We start from the raw sequence: 22392 nt of genomic DNA on the forward strand, positions 1-22392 counted from the left end.
CACATTGTACCGTTACGCACATTGTCCCGTTACGCTCATGGTTCCGTTATGCTGTGTCCCGTTGCGCTCATTGTTCCGTTACGCTGTGTTCCGTTACGCTGTCGGCGAGTGCAGTAATAATAGGTTATGTTACAATTGACTTAAAAAATTATAGTTTTTCGTATAACTGATGATAGATATTTGATTACAGATTATTTATATGAAAACATGTTCATAATTATATTTAAACTTTATAGCTAAACGCCAGTTTTTTTAAAATTAATTACAAGTCATCTACACGTGAAATGTTTCGTCGACTGTTTATAAAGTGAAGTGAAAAGTTATTGTGGTTTTCATTGCTTATTACAACAACAATTTCGGCAATAAAGGTTAATTATTCTTGCATTTTAAAATTCTTGTTGACTAGTATATTTTCAAGTATTTATTCTTTTATTATTAAAATAAAAATGATTCAATTTTAATCATAAAGTATACAATCATTTCATCAATGTTTTGTTATGACGTCACTTTAAACCATCGTCTGTAAACCGACTTTACAGACAACCAATTTTTTTTAACTTCTGTAACTCAAAAAGTTTGCATGTTTAACCGCGTTTAATAAAATGATGATGACCTTTAGCGGGACGGGCGGCGGCCTTAACAAACGTTCCATCAGGTACCGCTAATTGGGAGCAGTTGTAATCAGCCGGCTCGCTGCATTGAGTCGGGAAGTGGCGTGAATCCCGGGAAGGGCCTCGTGACGTCAGCTCGCGAGACGGGAACGTCTGCACATGCTAATGACGTCTGCCAGCGCCTCTCGAATCGTCGTTTCCCCCCCTTTTCCAATTGTCGGCGGCGCTACGGGAGTTGAAGTTTTGTGTTGCAAATGAGGCAGCTCTCTTGTGTCAGAATGTATTTGAAAGGCCCCGGGCGGCGATGCAAATTAAAAAAAAATATATTGCTAATTGGTAAGCTTTCTCTCTTTCCCAACCCCCTTTTGCTCCAATTCTTCATCTAGCCTCTGTGTACCCCTACCCAACCCCTCCCCCCCCCTTTTTTTTCCACGGGGGCTTGGAAACAAAATTATATTGTCTTTCGCAGCCCGGAATTCAGCTTCGTGTTTGCCGAAAGAGCGAGTTAATTTCCAGCACCCGGGTGTTTTGGGTGAGAAACGAATTGGAGATGGGGCAAAAAGGGGAAAGGGGGGGGGGGTTCTAATTTTTTTTTCCCAACCGCTTTCATCCCTCCCCTTTATCACCCTCCCCTCACACCCTGCCTGGCTGCATTCTTCGCTTGTTGCGAGCTGAAGGCTAAATTAAATGTCTGGGAAGAAAGATTTCCGGGAGCAATTAAACTTTTTCGTTCCCCCCCCCCCCCTCCTCAATTACTTTATTTCTTGTCTATTTCGGTCGGAACTGGTTAATCTGGTTCGGGCCGGCATAAATGAGTACGCAGTGGTATCTGGTTGAAAATATTTTTAAAAAAATAAAAAAAAATTCGGCTGTATCCCAGAGCATCCCAAAAAGGGGCTGTATTATTTTTTTTTGACGTGACGTCTAATCAATCGATGAACGCCGGCCGCACGCATGAAAAAGTGTCCCGTTACGCACATTGTTCCGTTACGCTGTGTCCCGTTACGCTAATTCTTCCGTTACGTTGTGTCCCGTTGCGCTCATTGTACGCTTGCGCCGCATCTATCTCTCTTCCACTCGATTGGCCTATGCGTCCGAGGAGAAGAAAGACAGCGGCAGCACACAACTTACATCTACACGTGAACTGTTTCGTCGACTGTTTATGAAGTGAAGTGAAAAGTTAATGTGGTTTTCATTGCTTATTACAACAACAATTTCGGCAATAAAGGTTAATTATTCTTGCATTTTAAAAATCTGATTACTAGTATAATTTCAAGTATTTATTCTTTTATTAAAATAAAAAAGATTCAATTTTATTCATAAAAGTATGCAATCATTTCATCAATGTTTTGTTATGACGTCACGTTAAACTGTCGTCCGTAAACCGACTTTACAGACAACCGATTTTTTACATTCGTGCTTGAAAATTAATAATTGGGTGAGAAGCTTTCAAGGTTGATGCCTAATCGTGATCCGTTTTAATCCAATCTTCGTGGCGATCAAACTTGTCCATGGGTGAGGGGTGAAGGAGGACCCTTTAGTTTTATTTCGGTGTTAATTTTTCGTACATAAAAGTCATCAGAGACGGGTGTGCAAAACGGCTACAGTTCCTGGATATTGGGAAAATGATCAATGGGATTCCGTGGTAATCTCGGGAAATCCCTTCGGGTATGATTGCGAACACTCGCGCCGCTCTGCAGACACACGCGCCGCATTCGGCGACTAGGAACCAACGTGGCGGAGAGTGTTCCGTTACGATCCTCGAGACTTGTGAGCCGCCGTGTAAATCAGGGACGTCAGAGGCAGGCAAGCAAGCAAGCAGAAGGTATTATTTAGTGCGTGCGTTAAATCATTTTGTCAGTGAAATATGAAGGAAAAAAAATTGGTTGTATGTAAAGTCGGTTTACGGACGATAGTTTTAACGTGACAACTTCGTAACAAAACATTGATGAAATGATTGCATACTTTATTATGAATAAAATTGAATCATTTTTATTTTAATAATAAAAGAATAAATACTTGAAATTATACTAGTAACCAGATTTTTAAAATGCAAGAATAATTAACCTTTATTGCCGAAATTGTCGTTGTAATAAGCAATGAAAACCACATTAACTTATCACTTCACTTTATAAACAGTCGAGTGGAAGAGAGATAGATGCGGAGCAAGCGTACAAGAGCGTAACGGGACACAGCGTAACGGAACAATGTGCGTAACGGGACACTTTTTCGTGCGTGCAGCCGGCGTTCATCGGTTTATTAAACGTTGTCACGTCAAAAATGTTTCACTGGGAAATAAAATTAACTCTTTTTAGGTTTTAATTTTATTTCAGGCATTCAAAACTATCGGTGATTTATTTGATGATTATTTAATTTTAAATTGGTGTAAAATAAATTTGTGGTTAAAATGTTTCAATACTTGAGTAACATGAAATCACGAATAAAAAAGATTTTGATAACAGTTATTAACCTCTGATATTATTTTCTTTAACCTTCATTGTAAATAAGTAGTTTTGGTTTTTTAACACACCCAGCTATGATTTTTTTTAATAATCGTGCCATTAAAATTTCACATTATGTAATTCTTATTATAGTTTAATTACATCGCTAACCACTTATTCGTTTCACACCACCAACTGGTACACAACTGGTACGTAACTTAGCATGGGTGCGATAAATGCCGTCCGAAATGTGTGTTCATGTTCACAGGTTACGGTACGTACCATCAGAACGTCTTCAATGGTTGGGATTTAACGGGAAAGTCCCCCCCCCCCCCCCCCCTTTTACGTATACAAGCAGATTTTTCCTGCGGAAATCTCCTCTACCTTCGATTTTTACCGCGTCTTGTATCGCAACACGTGTGTTCGTCATCAGACCACTGGACCGAAGTTTCTTTCTTACCCGCGACCTACCGAGTGAAAGAAAGTACTTTGTTTTATCATTGACTCACATCGCTATGTAAGTACTGCAGTGAAGTTAAACGAGAACTATTTAAAACGATGTTTACTGAACGAGTTTAAAATCATAATAATAAATTGCGCAGAAGCTGTTTTAGACTGCAGTACAATTATTACAGGTAACAGAAACTCTTCTAAAACAAATTGTATGAGTCTTTGTGTTCACAAACGTGCACAATTTTTTTTTCCCTTGGGGAAAAAAAAAGGAGAGGGGGTCATGCAGCTACTGTAGAAGGAAATTCATTGTGATAGTATTTACGTATCGTTTTCGTTCATTCACTGCAAGGATATCCAGCGAAGTAGCGTTAGATTAGCTGGGAAGGTATAGTACAGTCATTGTATCCCACGGCTGAGGACGCCTCCGCAGAGAAAACAATGAAGCGTAGAGCTTCCTCCGTCTGCGGCGTCTTTTATTTACGTCGCGACGACAGCGCCCTGCCCTGCCTTGTGGCATAAGGACGGTGGAGGATGGCGGGATTGTTTCCGAACGGGGAAGAAATTTTGAGGAGGGGGAGGAGGATTTCGGCGGCCCACTTTTCCCTCCAGGTATCGCGTGTTCCTCTTCCCCAAACCCCTTCCTTCCACGAATGATCCACGGATGCTGTAGAGTGTTGTATCTGCGAGTGCGCGCGCTCCCCCCCTCGTTCGCTTTCTTCGCTTCTTCTCCCCCTTGTCCTCCTTCTTGTTCATCCTTCTCGCGGCTCTGCTGAATAATACATGAAGCCATTTCGCTGATGACGGGCCCGGGCCACCGCTCTTCTTCTTCTCCTCGCCCCCCCCCCCCCCTTGGCGGGCCCTGTTGTAACGAGCGGGACATTAGGCCCGCCGCTTCCCTGATACGAATCCGACGAGGATGTATTGGCGCGCGCGGTGGGACACACAGGGTGTCTGCGATGTTTCGAGCCCCTTCCGGCGTCGTGCGTCCTTTTACCCGTCGCGCCGCCAAGACGTGGCTTCTGATGACACGCGTGTTCCTTGGATCGTGCATCTCTTTCACTTATTTGTAGAGAGACCTGCAAAAAATTCGCGGATTCATTGGACCTCTAGGATAAGACTGACTCCACAGTCCTTTAAATACTCGCGGAAATGACACCTGTTTCATTGGCTGCTGACGCGTGAGACGTCTCAACTAGGCTGTCCGTAATTCGGCACTTTTCTTGGTTTAGTTAGTGTTTTTCCCATTGGCTCACAGTTCCCCGGATAAAATGTGGGCCAATCGCAGAAGCTGCACGAAGGTATAGTTGTTTTGATGCTAACCTATCGCGAAATGAATCCGCGAATTTTGCATGTCTCTACTTATTTGTTTACTCACTAGCCCGTTTGCCCGGGCTAAACACGTCATAATACAAGGAACATCACTGCCCAGTTTCAAAGTCGGTGGGAGAATGTACTTTAAAAATTCGGGATTTTTTTTTATTTTTAAAGTCCCGTTGATTGCGCAGTCTCGGTGCATCAGCAAAACTGGGACGCCATTCTTCAGCTTCATATTTGTAGGAAGGCAGGTAAGACGTGACGTACGCATTAAATGAATAGCGCGTTACAAATTCAACGCAACGCCATCTGTTGACGAAGTTCCTTAACTAAACGGTTATCAGCGCCTTTTTTTTAGCTAGCATCCGCGAGCTTCACTAAGCGGATAGATGTCGCCAAGGAGAAGGATTAATAATTTGACTGACCTTACTATATGACCGTGTGGCGGACATAGAGAAAGGACACAGGCTCACTGATTGCGTGTGTATGACCTATCTCCTATGATTTCGTATTATAAAACTGAATTTACCCCCTCTTCACTCCCGTAGGGATGGAATTTCATAATTATATGTGGTCTTTGTCACTGTCCGGCCCATAAACTATCTATATGCACAAGATCGTGTCTATCCGTTGTTTCGTTGCTGCGTGAAAGAAGTACAGACAAACACACTTTCGCTTTATATTAGTAGGGATTTGACTTTTTTTTGGCGCATGTAAGACGTGTACGCCTGCTCTTGCACCGAACTATGAGACACAAACAACGTATAATAAATAGAGACCTGTAAAATTCGCGGATTCATTTCGCGATAGGATAGAGTCCTAATACTTTTGACATTATTTTGCTTCAGTGATTGGGCCACAGTTTATCTGAAGGACTCTGGGCCAATGAAAAATCTTTTAACAGAAGAATTAGCGAATCACGATCATTCCAGTCAACAGGTGTTACGAGTCGGTAACCAATCAGCAGATGTAATCTGCACGAGTGCATAGAGGATCATGGAGTCTATCCTTTAGGGATTTGAAATCGCGAATTTTACAGGTCTCTAATAATAAGTTATATTAAAGAATAAAACATTAAATTACACACATTACAGCAATAATTATTACTGATGAATCGTCTACCCATTTAACATCCAAGATTATACTAACAAAAACAATTTCAAATATTGTAATAAAAATAAAATAAAAATATAATTATTCTTACTGTGGTACATTCATTCACTCAACTCACACAAGTTCATTTATTATCCCCTTGGTTACGTGTCTATGAATTTAGAGAGCTAATTTTTTTTAATAAGATATTAAAATATCTCGGTGGGCCGTTGGTGTCTAGAATCCTTGTCGAGGCTGTTCCAGAGAATAGATGCTGTAATTACGAAGGATTTTGACTTTTTTTGGGTTATATGCATGGTTATTAAATGTTCATAATTAACAATTAACACAATTAACAATAAATGGCCAAAATATTGTACTGCAATGCTTGGAGAGAAAAAATATTGTAATTTGTAATACACGTCTGTGGGTCATAAAAAAAATATTTCTGTGACTCAGTGTTTATCTTAATCACAAAAATGGCGTGTTTAGGTAAAACCCATAGTTTTGTTTTATAGGGTGAACCAAAATTCAACGGACAAGCGCGTCACACTAGTCGTGAGCTCGATCCTGAACCCTGGTATGCCTCAAAATTTGTGTGTGCCGTTTGGATCCCACTTTGGTCTTGGAGGTAGTGACGTGTGACGCAAACCTGTATAAAAATTGTGACTAATGATTAGGGACCGGAAAAATTCGCGGTTTCAATGACCGCTAGGATGAGCTCCGCAGCTTTATGTATACTCGGTCAAATGTCGCCCACTCATTGGCTGCTGTCGTGTGAGACGTCCCAACGTAGTAGCCTGTGATTCGTTACAGATTTGGTTGAGTGTTTCTTATTGGCCCAGAGTCCTGAAGATGAGTTGTGAGCCAATGGCAGAAGCAGCATTGGTGTATAACTGTTTGAATTTTAGCAAATCGCGAATTGAATCCGCGATTTTTTCATGTCTCTACGTAATGATGGATACGCGCCTACGACTTTCCAATAGAACTGTCGGAACAAGATGATGTAAACTACATTTGCTAAATGGCTGGCCACTCAAACACGTGATTCTTTTAATTATTAATATTAGGTTTTATTTTGGCGCAATACTTAATTTCATTTGTCTGATAGTTGAAAAATAATGCTAGACGCAAAGTCGTTTTTACGCTGTTCTTGTGCGCTTTGTATTCTCAGTCGCAATTCCCCCCCTTTTTTTTTCCGTCTACGCACGAACGCTCTTCTGATTCTAAATTCCCGTTTTTTATTTTGCATGGCTGTCCGCTCTTTGCTTCGCAGCGGAAATTAAATGCACCCGGAGGTAAGGTCTCCTGCGTTATTATACTTTACATAACTCACTCTTACGATAGCCTAGTGTCAGATATTTCTTAGAGGCAATTTTACGTAAGGCAAATCGGACATCAGGAAAATGAAATAATTTTGAGAGGGGGGGGGGGAACATTTATTATATTTTTAGCTCGATAAAGTTGCCTTTTTAACAGACGTTTAAAAAAATATATGTATTGTATTAGACACTTAAAAATTGTTCCAACCTCAAATAAGATTTCTGGTCTAAGGGTGATATAAAATTCCAGATCACTTTTTTTTCTTTAAAAGTGTATTCCAGATAATCAGCAAATCTGATAAAATCGTGATACGGTTCCTGATTGAAACTTTAATAACTGATGACTGTGATTGTGACTAGTTAAGTATAAGTGGAATATCATGCAAATAATTTTAATTTTAATTAATTTTTTTATGATTTTAGGTTCATATACTGCTGCAAACGAACAATAAAATCATATTTTTTGTTCATTTTTTTAAAAATCTGAACAGGAATCTGAAAGATTTGTGTAGTGTATATTTGAATATTATTTTGTTACACGTGTGCCTTACCCAAAGAGTAATTTTGAAACACTCGGTGAAAGCGTTTTGCTGCGTTTTATCGACACGCTTGCGTCATCTTTGGGCCCGTAACTTATTTTTAGATTATTTGCATGAAAATATAGTTAACTTGGGGAAGAAACCACTTATTTTTCCGTTCACGTGTTTAGCATATATTCCCGCCTTGAGTGGAAAAATGAGCTAAAGTACGATCATCTTGGCACTAGTGTTCCACCCTGTGGCAGTTTTCTTCTCAGTATTTTTAGCTTCTTTTTTTTATTTGTTCGATTTTAAAACGTTTTGTATACTGTTCGGCTGCGTAAGTTTTGAAACATCTATCCACTATCCATTTTTCTTATTTTTCATTGAAAATATATTATCTTGCTTTAAGATATCCTGAAAAATGTATGTTCAAATAAGAGAAATTGCACACTTAGTATAAATTTACTGACTTTTCTACAAATATTTCTTCGTAGTTTCAAATAACTGGATCTTCGTGGCAACTAAGCCGGATTCCGACGAACGGTAGTCCTGTTTTCCGTCGAAAACAGGCTAAAACAGGCACATGGAAGAAAATTGTTTGCTGTATACTTAGCAAATTTTCAATTTTTGTTAACGCTGTAAATCTAACTTTCCAAATCCTGGTAACTCTCTATTCGTCAATTTACGAAGATTTTTTTTTTTTCGAAGATACCACGTTAGTTTGTAATTGGTTTGATTCGTACATTCAAAAGATGAAAATTTCAAAACTTGATAGCTGCGCGCACTGTTAGCTCGTAAATAAACGGAACATTAGTAAGTGATGTTAGCATTAATTAATAAAAGTAGAGTGGATACAGAGGTGAGTGGCCAACAAGTACCGTACCTACAAACATGTGATACATTCGCTTGGCCAACCAGCATCAAGGTTTTGTACCGAGAAAAAAAACCGTCGGTAAAATTATCTTTTATGTTGCGCAGTATATCTGTATTCACTCTATGGTTAGAATAAATACTCAATAGTATGGGACTTTTTGGCAGTTAGCTAGGAGTGCACGAATTTCTACAACAAAGTTTATTGAGAGACTATGTTATTGCTTACCCGGAAGTGGTGAAAACCATGTCTCTGGCGTTGTATGGATTTACTGTTTCGAAATGGTGTTGAATTATTTTTAATAAATCATCCAATGCATATTTTAAACTTTATTTAAGCGTCCTGTCAGAAAAGAAACACAAATTTGCTATGAAATGTAAAACTAATCATCACTTATGTACTTAATTGTAACGAAAATTACCCTTTCAACTTAATCGTTAGTGTCAATTTTTTTTTAAAAAACGTTATAAATGTAAAACTACAAGGTATCCACATTCTGTAAAGTCTGGGAAAAATCAAGGAAAAGTCAGGGAATATACTTTCAATTCTGTTACGTCATGGAATTTACCAGTGATAGAATTCTGAGGAGAATATGTCATGCTCCATTCAGCTATTATCCATTCTTTTATCAGCTGGAGCTTTAGCACAGTGTCGTACACACTATAAAAAGGCGCATGCAAGGTTGTGTCTGAAAATAAGAATGTGGAGGGAGAACTAGTCTAGATATGGGAATGGTTGAAGCTAAAATTTATTTATTTATTTCAGACAACTGCGTATTATGTAAATTATTTTAAAGTAATTTTCAGGGAAATTTTTTTTGCAGATTAATGTGGACACCCTCAACTAGTATTTCCTAGCATGTTTCAAGATATGCATAATTAGTGTGCAACTTGCCTAAAGGGCTTTCCATATGACAAGAATCCAGTGTATCTGCTTCCAAACTGCAACGGCTCTGGAGAGAAGTAATTCCGAACTTTAAAGTTCATTGTCATTCCTGCCTCCTCTGTCGTGTCCTGCGTATGCACCCGACGCGACGTTGTGACGTGTATTTTAGGTACATGTTTTGTAGTGAAACTTCAGTGGGAATGGCATAAAAAAATGCAACAAAAAGCATGAGGTATAGGTCTAACCCTACCTGCGGAACTACATAAAGTGTGCCAGTCGGTATTAAAAAAAAAAAAAAAAAAAAAACCTCCACTCCACTTAAAAAAAACTGCTCAATAGGTATAGTCTATCCGAGTAGAATATGATTGCAAAATGCTTTTAAGAATAGGCTGAGTGAGAATGTATATTTCTGTTTCCGTACTTCGTTTTTAAAATGTATTCTACGGAGCGTGAAAGTGGAAAAAACGCGTGTTTTCAGAAGAATTTTTACGCATGAGACATCCGGTACAGATTTTTTTTAAAAATAACTCGATGGACTTGCATTACTCCTTTTATCTTCATTTTCCCGCCATATAATGTTATGGCCAGCACTCAAATCTTATAGAGTCCCTGTGCACGACGAGAAGACCGCGCGCCAGTTCAGGATGAGATAAGCGCGCGGGAAGCACCAGCGAGCGTGGCACTTACCACCCCACCTCGCCGGCGGAAATACATCCCTGTCTAGACGGGGAAGCCAAAGATGCACATAAAGTTCTGCCATTCCCGATTACACCCGAACAATTCACCTTCAGCCAACCTCGGGTTTATTTATATATATATTTATATTTCTCTGTTTATTTTAATGTAGCCATACTAACCTAACTAACCGTCCATGGTGTTTTAAAGTGTTTTAATGTAGCTAACCTAACCGACCACTTTTAATATTTGAATTCATTTTTCCTGCGCAAAAATAAAACCAATCCCGAAGTTGGACGAAGGTGAATTGTTCGGGTGTAATCGGGAATGGCAGAACTTTATGTGCATCTTAGGTCTCCCCGGGCACACAAACAGTGCGCAGAGCTTCAGGAAAAACAACGCGATTTCAAAACTGCTCGAGATATCCGAGTGGGGTCTGCTTACGGAAAAAGCATTCAAGAGTTCGCTGACGGCCGAAAAGTACTTTTGATTTCGGATTAAGTTTTTAAACTGTAATTTTAGAAGTGTTAAAATGGCTAAAACGCAAGTTTTCGCAGTAATTTTTAGGCGTAAAACACCCGGTGCAGATTCTTGAAAGCACTTAAAGGGTCTTGCGTCACACCTTTATCTTCATTTCTCGGCCATATAATGTTACGGTCAGCGATCGAATTTCACAGTCCTGTGCACGACGAGAAGACTGCGCGTCAGTTCAGGAGGAGACAACCGCGCTAGAAGCACCAGCGAGCGTCGCGCTTATCATCCCGCCTCGCCGACACACACACACATCCCTGTGTAGACGGGCGGACGCCTTTAACTCCGGCGCCCGATTAACGAGGCGGCGTCTTGTTTTCCATCGCGAGTTCATTAGGCGGTGGGGATTGCTCTGCGGGATTGCGGGGCCAACTGCTTCATTATGAAGTGCTCTGCAGCTCGTCTGTGGCAGGCGGCGGGGAAGTATAAACTTTTTACGAGACGCGGCAGCGAACCCGGACTCCCGACGCGACGCGACAATTTCGCAGAGTATGGAATTGACGCTGTCGCCAGAGGGGCCCTTCTCGTGTTTAATTTTCGCACTGTCGAACTTGGTCCTAGTCTCTGCTCGAAATGGGGAATAAGGACTGGGCGAGAAGTTCTTTCTTCCTTCCTTTCTCTCTCTCTCTCTCTCTCTCTCTCTCTCTTTCCTCATCCCACCCTCCGAGTCGCGTCGGCGCTTCCAGCTTGTTTCCGTTCGCCCAAAAAGAGTGGAAGCGGGAGTCGCTTGTGATTAAATTTGTTGGAAAAAGGGGGGGAGGGGGGAGTTGGTACGTGTCACGCTTGTGTTTGTGCGCGATGTTCGTTAGGAGTTCGTTTAAACACTTTTCCTTTTCAGAAAAAAAAAGAACTGCTTCGGGGGTTGGGACCTGGCCCGTCCTATCTTCTCATCCTCCCCCCCCCCCCCTCCTTTTTTATCACTTGTCAGCATCCAGCTTGAATTCGTTCCCTCAATTCCTCCTGGCTTTGAATCCACTGGGTTTCCTCTCATCTTCTTTGAAAGAGCGAGGCTGTGACGCATTATGTTAGCGTCATTATGTGCTTTTTTTTTTCCTTGTAGTTCTGAGTTTTGAATCCGACGAGTAGTTCGGGAATTGCCTCGTTGTGATGTCGCCACCGCCGTGATTGTGCTTTTTGGGAAGTTGCCTGTGGGGGATGCCTCTCTTCCCCTCCGAACATTCTCACATCCCTCTTTTTCCCCCTCCTATGTGGTCGCTTTCATGTGGTGAGCCTGGGAACTTTTTTTTTTAACATTTAGCGAAATGCAGGTGAGGGGAATCTAACTAAAATGGTTGACTGAATTGAAACGTTTTTAGGTTCAAAGGAAATGCCACAGGTTGCTTCGTGATTTTCTTTTTAATTTCTTTTAGAAAAAAAATGGTTCTACTTAGCTGTCAAAATTCTTAACATTCAGAGACTTTTGAAAGATTAGGTAAAATTAAATTTTTTTAAAATAAATTCAGGGCGTATCATGTATTATATTATTTAATTGATGTCAATAAAAAAAATTGTCGTAAAAAATATTTAAACTTCCTTATTTTTACTTTGCTAATTTGTTAAAAACTTACATTTAGTGAGAAAATATTATAAAAAAAATATGCAAAATAATTTTTCCTTATATTAGAAAAATTAAGCTACTCAAAAAGTGAAGCTAAAATAAAGATCTCATATGGGACACGCTCCTTTAATGGAACTGTGTAGACTGATTTTACGATGCTGTGCTATGCTTGTGCTGTGCTATGCTTGTGCTGTGCTATGCTTGTTGTGATTTACTGGGCTGGGCTTGGGCAATGTGCGTACCATGGTGTGTTTTTTTTTTTAAATATTTTTTTTTAAACAGCTCTTAGGTTCATTATAAGAGAGAACTAAATGCTAGATATGCACCGCTTATTACTAGCTCTATCGTCATTCTGTACGTGAACACATATTTAAATCGATACTAGTTATTAACAAAGATGAATACATTTGTTTCTTTTCAAACTAATAAATTACAAGTTGTAGATACAATATAAAACCAAACATGTTTGCATGTCTGCAAATATTTAAGTTAATAAAGTATGTTTACATTTTATTTTCATTTTATTTTACTTTCGGTTGTAACATCTAATTGACCCTGCGTAACGCCAGTACAAACCCAGCACCAACAAGTATTACGGATTTTCAATTATCATTACTGATTAGATGACCGGTTGTGGAACTACAGAGTGAAACTTAAAGACGTCTCAAAAATCAGCGTTTCGTACGACGAACATCGCTCAATTATCTGTTTTAATAAGAAAGTTAATCTTGGGTTAAGTATTCAACGTGAACATTAACTCTGAAACTAATTTCAACTTTTTAATTATTAAGTTGTTTGCAAACCTGTTAAATTTTTTAATTTATTGACGACTTGATCATCTCGTTGCAGTTAATTATTTTGTGGAGTCTAGTAATTGGCATAAACTTTATAGCATTTTTTTTTTACGTGGGTTGAATTTGTGCAAATGTGATCACTTTGCTGACCCGGACACAGGCTGGAAGCAGTTGATGATTACTGATGGCCGTGCCTGGAAGTTGGAAGCACTGCGAACCCGATTTGATTGGCGCACGTCACGGAATATGTAGGGACCGGAAAAATTCGCGGGTTCATTGACCTCTAGGATGAACTTCACAGTTCTACGTACACTCGGTCAAATGTCACCCACTCATTAGCTGCTGTATTTTGAGAAGTCCCAACGTAGCAGCCTGTGATTCGATAAAGCTTTGGTCGGGTGTTTCTCATTGGCCCAGAGTCATCCAGGTGAGTTGTGAGCCAATAGCAGAGGCAGCACTGAGGTATAACTATTTATATTTTAGCCTATCGCGAAATGAACCCGCGAATTTTTCCGGTCTCTAGGAATATGATAATCACATACTCCTGGCCGTCGTCCTACCGAACCAGTGGCCGGCCCCAATTAAAAAAAAAAGGGGTGTGTCTGTGTCGTGGTCACGGACGTGGGTTGTACGTGAATACCTGTACGCAACAGGTAATATTTTCTATACAAAATATAAAATACACTATTTTTTATTTTAACACCATTTATATTCACTGTTACTATTCTACACTAATGTTTTATGTATGCAATCGATAGGTTTTGACGAGAGCTGACGATTAAAACTCAAACGAACGTCGTAGCTTCTCCGAGTCAAAAGTTATACGAAATGGAAATCTCTAAACGCAGCAAAATTACCTCAAAATGGCGGCGCTTCCCCCTCCACCGCGCGCGATGCGTCACAGTCCTCACTTAAGGTAACGAACTCTTTGATCCTATAGTTATCCAGTGGTGTAATTAAATTTTGTATGGAGATGATAGATATGTAGCTGCAACACCAAACTGTATCCCTCGATTTTGTTATCATTCGTTTTTTTTTTTTTAATTGCCTCCCACCATGGAAGCATTTTTAAATCGTATTCACGTCAAAAAGGCCGGAGTAACTTATTGCAGCACGCAGTAGCACATCACGTTGGAGTGACAGTCGCGTCACGTGCGACAGTGAAACACCAGCATCGGCAGGTCTGTGCAGGAGACCGCCCCATTGCAACAGGGCCTTTGGCCGTGTCGGCCGTGTTTGAAGACGTCGCTGTTGGTTCCCAAGTTCGCTGGTAGGAGACGCTAGTGTCGCTGTATCATAAATTCAAAGTATTACACCATCCTGAGGGCGGAGTATCGGGTTTCGAACCACGACCGCAGTCTGTGATCTGAAAAAGTCGAAAAGCAAGCGTGCCAGCCGTCCCATCAAATGCACAATCGCGAAGAAATTGATTAAATAATGTGTACAATAATATTGAATAACCATGTTAATTATTTATAACTAGTTGGCCATAAGACGCCCAAGGCATCCGTTGAAAAAATGAATACAACAAACACTTCAATTTAGTATACATGAAATAAAAATTTAATTTATTTTAATATTGTGCGAATTAAAAAATATTTATGATATATAGGAGATGATAAAATATTTGATAAAAAATTGTTTTCATTGAAGAACCTCTTGAAAAACTACTTTGCGTGTTATTTGTCTCAGGTCATTCAATAATCTTCTTTGCTGTGGATTCGTCTCGGTATACACCAGGATGGCAACCATATTGGCAGTTCGATTCGTATGAAGGTGATCAATTGAGTAGAGTTCTTAACATCATTAGCATGCTACAATTCAAATGTGTATCAAAATCTATTCGCGATCAATTTAATCCAATCATTAGCGCGGCAAACTGGCACAACGGTGGTTGGTAGATTCATATTTGCAAGCGTAGGCCAACAACTTGAATTATATTAAACAGAAATACGCGGCCAAACAAAGTGGCAAACTAGGCCACGGCTCGCTACTTTATCGCGAAAAATACTGAAACTTTCGACCTTGTCAAAATATGACGCTATGCCTCCAACGTATGTTATCTTTGCGCCACGGACTCGGCAGCAATACTAGGTGGAACAGGTTAGCAAAGAACAATGAAAACGTTACACTGTAAGCGCATGAAAACAGAATAAATTCATACAGCGTTACAGAGTAAGTCAGTGATGAACGTGTGTTTGTATTTGATCTGACACCGTTTGACCGATCATGATGAAAGTCAGCACATCGAAGTGTTTTTTTTTTTTTTTTTCCATGGAAAAGGTATTATATATACTCTTATATTCTCGGAAACAATTTTTATGCTACTGGGACAACACAAATCATTAATTCCCGGGTAAGAATCTGAACCCAGCATAACTGCTAACACTATTTTATAGCGTTACGGTTGTTTTCATGTAAATTTATTAATATATTTAATTTTACATGAACATTTCTGTTCCATTTAAAAAAAATTACAGAACACTGGAGTTGATTTTTTCTGAATTGGGTAAATCTTACTTAATATTGGGAGGGTGGGGTGGGGAGCGAGTGGTATGATCATGCGCCTCCAGGCGGAGTCGAACCTGGATTTTTCGGAAGCGGTAAACGTGGCGGGAGTAGTCGTGAATTGGTGAGTTTTTTTGAGGTGATTCTTTTTTCCCTATACATGCGTTCCTTTAATGCTCCGTTAACACTTATCACCTTCCACCGTCGGCTTCATTATCTTTGGAAATGAAAATAACTCTAGTTAAATGTTTTTAGCTTGTCGTGAAAAACTTGTAATTTTTTATTATTGGTTATAAGTAGAGACCGGAAAAATTCGCGGGTTCAATGACCTCCAGGATAGACTTCACTATACTCTACACACTCGGGCAAATGCCACCTGTTCATTGGCTGCTGACTTGTGAGTCGTCTCGACTGAGTGTCCTGTAATTCGACACTTCTGTGAGTGAGGGTCTCTAATTGGCCCAGTAAACCAGTGGTAGAAGCAGCACTAAGGTATAATTATTTGAATTGTAGCATATGACGAAATGAATCCGCGAAATTTCAGGTCTCTAGTTATAAGTGTAATTTATTGAAGCCAGTTTCGTTTTTTGTTTTTACTGTTGAAAAATTGTAGACTATATAAAATATTGTAGTTTTGGTTATAACTAGATCGCAAAAAAAAATGCATAATGACTTTACCATATGGTGCTCTGCCTTCGAAACGCGGACTTTGAGACTTGTATGATCTGCTTGTGGTGTGTGGGGTGAGACTGTTTAAGATGAAGTGTGAAGATGAAGTATGATTGGTTTACTCTTTTTTGCAGTTTAACTTCGTTGGGAAGTTGCTGGGACCAAAAGGCAATTCCATGAAACGTCTTCAAGAGGACACAATGACCAAAATGGCGGTCCTTGGCCGAGGGTCCATGAAGGACAAGCAGAAGGTGAGACAGCCAGGCTATCATTGTGTTGTGACTGTGCTTACGTTTGTATGTGAGAGGTATGGTTCCGTGATGGTGCTACTCATTCCACAGAGGGGGCTAACTCTGTAGGTGGTCTGGGGGAGCTGGGGGCGGGTCGGTGGGGCCGAAGTTTAGCCCAGGAAACAAAGGTTTCAGCCTATGAAAAATTTGTCCAAAGCTGAATTTTTGCACAGTGGTAGAGTCGACTATGCTTAATAACATACCGAAAGTTTACCGCTGTAGACCTTGTGCGTATCACTGAAAATTTGCAGTTAAGTCCTAGATGACAGCGACTTGCAGCAGTTCATTAAAATGCTTCCCATTTACGCACTTTTTACCGTAGACTCTCGATAGCTATATGAAAATAATCTTAAAGCACTACTACTCACACTTATAATGAATAAAGTTCTAAGTGTTAATATTAAAGGTAAGAAAAAAAATGTTAAATTAATGAAATAAGTTTTTTTACATCAGTCAAGGCAATAAAAAGACAATTCACTTAAAAATAAAGGGCCTTACGCAAATAATTCTTTAACAAAAGTTGTTGTATAGTTCTTAAGCTTTACAGGGACATATCTCTCAAAAGTCTAGCTTAATTTATAGGATCACTAGAGACTCCCGAGCTTATCAATGTCGTCTACGCACTGCGACAGAGTCACAGCCGCAAGCGCTGTGGCCACTCTCACTCCCACGAAATCGAAGATTTTTAATCTTTGTAAAATTTGCTCCTAACTGAAATTTAAAACAGTGGTAACATTCAAGTTTTCTAGCAGCATTTGAAATGTTTACCTCCGTACACCTTGCGCGGAACACCGAAAACGAGAAGTGAAGTCCTAAATAATACTTTACTGACCACTCAACAATATGGTATTCAAACGTAATTACTATAGTATACTTTCAGAATAGCAAACCAAAACTTACTCAAAACATTTTTCTCAATGATTAAATTTAAAAATCTTTCACTACGTTTGACTAAATATGATATTTATTCAATAATATTAGAAGAGAGGTGTTCTGAAAAAAAGGGCACAAATGAAAATACGTATTACAAAAACACGTAGAGCCCGATGTTAAAACATTAAATAAAAGTAGTTGCAAAGTTCTTAAACTTTAAATTAGTTTATTTGTTGAGAGCTTGGTACAATGTGTCTGACCGCTCAAGCGATCCGAGCCGCGTAGTGTATACTACTGCGATGTTGTCGAAGTAGGCTCGGGTCGGGACGAATTTCGCTGTAAAGAAACAAAGGTTTTTAATACATGGAAAATTATCCCAAAGAAGAAACTTTGTACAGTTGTAGAATGAACGTTTCTTAGTAACATATCAAAAGTTTCCCGATGCAAACCTTGTGCGTCACGCCAAAAACGAGCAGTTAAGCCAAAAATGTCAATTTTTTTTCAACGATCCACAATAATGGATATTGCAAATGCAGTTTATGGAGTAGACTGACAGTATGGAACCCAAAATAATCTAGAAACATTGCCCTATCTGAGGATGGTAATAAAAAGTACACAGTTTTAACATGTTTATATAAAATAGACAATTTAAATCATTAAAGTTGAGAAATTCATTTTCATTCAATTTTACGGAAAAGTTGATACATCTTACATAAATATAAAGAGTCCTACGTGAAAATCGCTTTCAATAAACGTTGTTGCATATTTATTCTTCTTTAAATGGGTATATTTGTTAAGGGTCTCATACAATTTGTTTGACCCCTGAAGCCATCCGAGCCGTGTAGTGTGTACTACTGTGAGGTTGCCGAAGTCGGCTTGGGGTCGGGACGAATTTCGCTGTTACGAAACATGGAAAATTATCCCAAAGCAGAAACTTTGTACAGTTGTAGAATAAACGTTTCTTAGTAACATGTCAAAAGTTTACCGATGATCCCTTGTGATCACACCAATAAGGAGCAGTTAAGTCCTAAATGATAATTTCCCAAACGATCCACAAAATTGTGTTTCGTAAATAATTTAATAACTCTATAAATACTTTTTTAAAGTAGGCTCCCAGTATACAGCAAACTTGGTTTGTCCTCAAACGCCATACTACTACGGTAATAGGAATATGAAATCACTACAGACATGATTTTGTTCCGTTTACTATGGTGAAACCAGAGCTAACCGAGAAATGACCGAACGTCCCGGAAAGTTGTGATATTTGACGATATTGCGCGAGTAGCACACCCGTACGTGACTACAGAGAATGGATAGTTTCCTTAACCGTTAGGATCTCTGGTACGAATACCCTCTCACAGGTAGGGTCATAAAATACGGTCAAATTCTTGCAAAAACATCCTCCACCGCTCTTTGCCACTAGCAATCCAACGACGTCAGCTAGGCGCAGCACTCAAATACATTAACTTATTAAAAAAAACTTAATATGTAATGCTACCTATACGTTTTACAACACAACTCGTGTTTTATTTATTTTCTGAAAAAAAAAACACCTATTATTATAGAAATTATGTTGTAAAAGTGAAAAAAAAACTCAGAGTACATTTACGATGTATCGTTTTATTCAATTTTTATGTAGTAAACTGATTTTAAAGAAGTAAATATATAATTTTTCATTTTGTCGAATACAGGCTACATTAAAATTTTGCATTGTTCTGATCGAAAATAAAACAATGTAACAGAAATAAAAAAAATTGTTGCTAAAAAATAATTTTTAATAATAAAATTTTTGAAACAGAATAAATCTATGCAGATATAAAACCAGATGTCCTCTAGAGTTTTTCATTTACAAGTTCCAAGCAGAAATCGTTTATTGTTAATTTTATTGTATCAAAAAACATTCATATAAGAAGAAAAAAATGCATATCTCATTACATGTAACATACACCCTCTCATATGAATTAGCTATGTTTTAAGTAATCCCTAAATAAGACCAAGTTGAATGAGTGTCTCAGTACGCTGTGTGTCGCAATGCCGCGCTGGAACGGCGGTGGCCGTGAGAGATCAGTACGGCCGCAGTACACTGCAACGCTCGGGCCGCTTTAATGAGCCAACTAATTACGTTAGACTCTTTATAAATATACTGTCTTAAAGCTAAAGGTATAACCAAAAACATTTATTTGGACAATTTTCGCATTGGTCTCTTCAAATTGGTGTAAATAGTATTTTTATCTGAGTGGCAAAGATACAAAAAAATATGTCATGAATTAATCGCTTAATATCACATCTTTAATATTAACAATTTATGCTTTTTACAACATTAATGGCTGTATTAGAGTCTCAAGATTATTTTGGTAGTTTTATGGACAGTCTAAATTAAAAACTGTGCTGTCATCTAGGACTTAAATGCAAATTTTTGGTGATACGCACAAGGTCTACAGCGGTAAACTTTCGGTATGTTATTAAGCATAGTCAAATCTACAACTGTGCAAAAATTCAGCTTTGGACAAATTTTTCACAGGTTTGTGCCTTTTTAAGTCTTGGTTTCCTGGACTAGTTGGGATGGGTCTCCTCGACCTCTCGACCCAGCCGGGCGCTCACCAGTAACATGCCGCGATTGGAAATGGCGAATCTATTTCCCGGTTCCCGGAACCCATGTAGGACACTGGCAACAGTTGTCGGGCATGTATAAGACCCATCTTTCTCCTAACCAGGACACACCCTAACGGGATCATATGCCTGGGGGAGTATTCATGAATCCTATGAGGTGTGAACCTAAAGTACATGTGCTTACATTTACCACTATTTGTTACCACATCTAGCCCCGGTAATCAGCCGGATGGGTATAACCAGGCCTTTTCAAGAACTTAGTAAGTTTGGCATTCAAGATCTCCCTTTTTTTTTTGCCATTGCGGTGGTTTTACACTGTTCCCAAGAAACATTCGGCTAATTTTTACACACTATCATTTTATACTTAGTTTTATGTTGTAAATAACTACAGGAAAAATATTTTAAAAATTGCAAATACTGTATGTCCATAAAAGAATGTCCCAGTTATCAATTTAACGTTAGATAAGCGCATGCGCGAGGTACTACTTTGTTGTTTTCTCGCTTGCAGTGCCTCCTAATGAAATAGATACTCCTGAGCGTAAAGCGTTTTGTGTTCTGCAATTTGTTAAGAGTGAATGTGTAATTTCAGTTCAACGTTCCCGTTCCCCATTGGACTCTCTTTTGTACGAGAGTGGTTGAACGTTGAAGTCCATGACCGTTGAATTGTTTTGTAATGGTCGACACGTCAGAGCGCATTTTCGCCGGCCACCATGGTAACCTGACACAACGCCATGCAATATTTTCCTTTTGGGGCTTTATAAACGATCGTGTCTACGTTCCGCCGCTACCAAATGATTTGCCAGAGTTGAAACACGGAATTAAAGAGTCTATTGCTTCCATTACTCCGGAAGTGTGAACGAAATTGTGGGAAGAATTGGATTTTAGGTTGGATGTGTGCTGTGTAACTAAAGGTGCACATATTGAATATTTGTAAAAAAAAAAAAAAAAAAAAAAGAGTTAGTATATCTTAAATTTGTTGTAAATAATCTAAATTAAACTGTTATAATATACCATTGAAACGGGGACATTATTTTATGGACAGCCTGTACTACGGCAAATTGCTGGATTATAGAACGTCAATATAGTTTTAACGTGAATACTGAATGTGAAAATATGTAATGTAACTCGCCAGATATAGGAAACACGATACTGAAATGATAACCGACACAGTAACGGTAAACTTTGAGCGAACTTACAAACGCCGGCAACGCTGTAATTCGAACTGGCGGCCAAGGTGTGCCGGATTACAGAATATGCCGAACTATAGAGTACTCAGGGTTTCACTGTTCTGGAAAGTCGGAGTTGGAATCGGTTAGGGAAAGTCGGGGAATGCACTGGAAATCCCTGACAAGTCACGGAAATTCACCAGTGGTAGTTATTTGTGGGGAAAATTTCAATTTCCAGTCTGCCAGCGCCCAGCCGGAAGAAAGAATTTTTTTTTCTTTTGGTTTTTAGTGCATAATCTTTCGCACTATTAAATGGCGTATGTAAGCTTTTTTTGAATTTTCATTTTCATTAAATAATTATTGGCAAACTATAGAAGTGATGAGGGCTGTATTTTTTTTTTGTTGTTTCTTCCAGAAAATCGTCAAATACGTAAATTATTTATAAAAAAAATAGTAAATTTTAAATTTTGGTAATGGAAAGTCAGGGAAAAGTCAGGGTAATTGTATTGCAGTTTCCTGTGGGCTCGCTGATGCGGGACTAAAACATTTCACCGTACATAACGTTTGTGTGAACCAGAACGTGAAGTATTTGAAGAAATTCATTATCCCCCCACTTTTTCCGAGTGAATTTCTCATATAACCACGCCGTTCGTTTGACAAGTTGTGAGACGTACCGCATGCTTTTAATTTTCTTCAAAATACGGACGGTGTCTCGCATGAACACGTGGATTGTACCGAGAATTTTTTTTTATTTTTTCCGAACCCGCTCGCCAAAGACTAATATTCTCGTTTGTGTGAAATTTGATACCCTTCTGTAAAAAAAAAGAGTCCGCTGTTTGTTCCCTTTTGTTGGCAGGAATGGTATATTTTCATATTTCTTTAGGATTTCGGGGAGAGTGGGTTTATATTCCCCCTTCTTCCCTGCTTACTCCACTGGTCTACATAGTGTTTCCTAAGGCTGATACGCCTTTGTAGTTAAATCCAAAATCCAAAAAAGGTTTTTTTTTTTGTACACATTGATGTGGGGAGGCGTCCGAAAATAGCACCAGGTGATATTGGAACTCGGTTGAAGTCTTGGTTTTGCATGCACGTAGCACACACACACACACACATACACACACACGTGCATTGTCGCTGATGGGTTTGTGCGGAGCGGGAGAGATATCATTCCGCGCGGAGAGATCTCTTGATGAACAGCATTTGTTCGC

The 22392-nt window shown here is 39.1% G+C and overlaps 1 protein-coding gene across 2 annotated transcripts in view; it reads left to right on the forward strand.

Annotated features, from left to right (window-relative positions):
* The window catches only part of LOC134539222 (KH domain-containing, RNA-binding, signal transduction-associated protein 3-like), a 283653-nt gene that overhangs the window by 224851 nt on the left and 36410 nt on the right, over nucleotides 1-22392 (forward strand). For both annotated transcript variants that reach the window (XR_010076280.1, XM_063381013.1), the window contains exon 3: nucleotides 16380-16496. Coding sequence is in view for 1 of the 2 variants with exons in the window: in XM_063381013.1 (XP_063237083.1) it covers nucleotides 16380-16496 (117 nt within the window). In the remaining variant the exon portion in view is untranslated. The remainder of the gene's footprint in view (nucleotides 1-16379; nucleotides 16497-22392) is intronic.

This window comes from Bacillus rossius, chromosome 15 (genome assembly GCF_032445375.1).
Source record: "Bacillus rossius redtenbacheri isolate Brsri chromosome 15, Brsri_v3, whole genome shotgun sequence".
In the NCBI taxonomy this organism is placed as follows: domain Eukaryota; kingdom Metazoa; phylum Arthropoda; class Insecta; order Phasmatodea; family Bacillidae; genus Bacillus; species Bacillus rossius.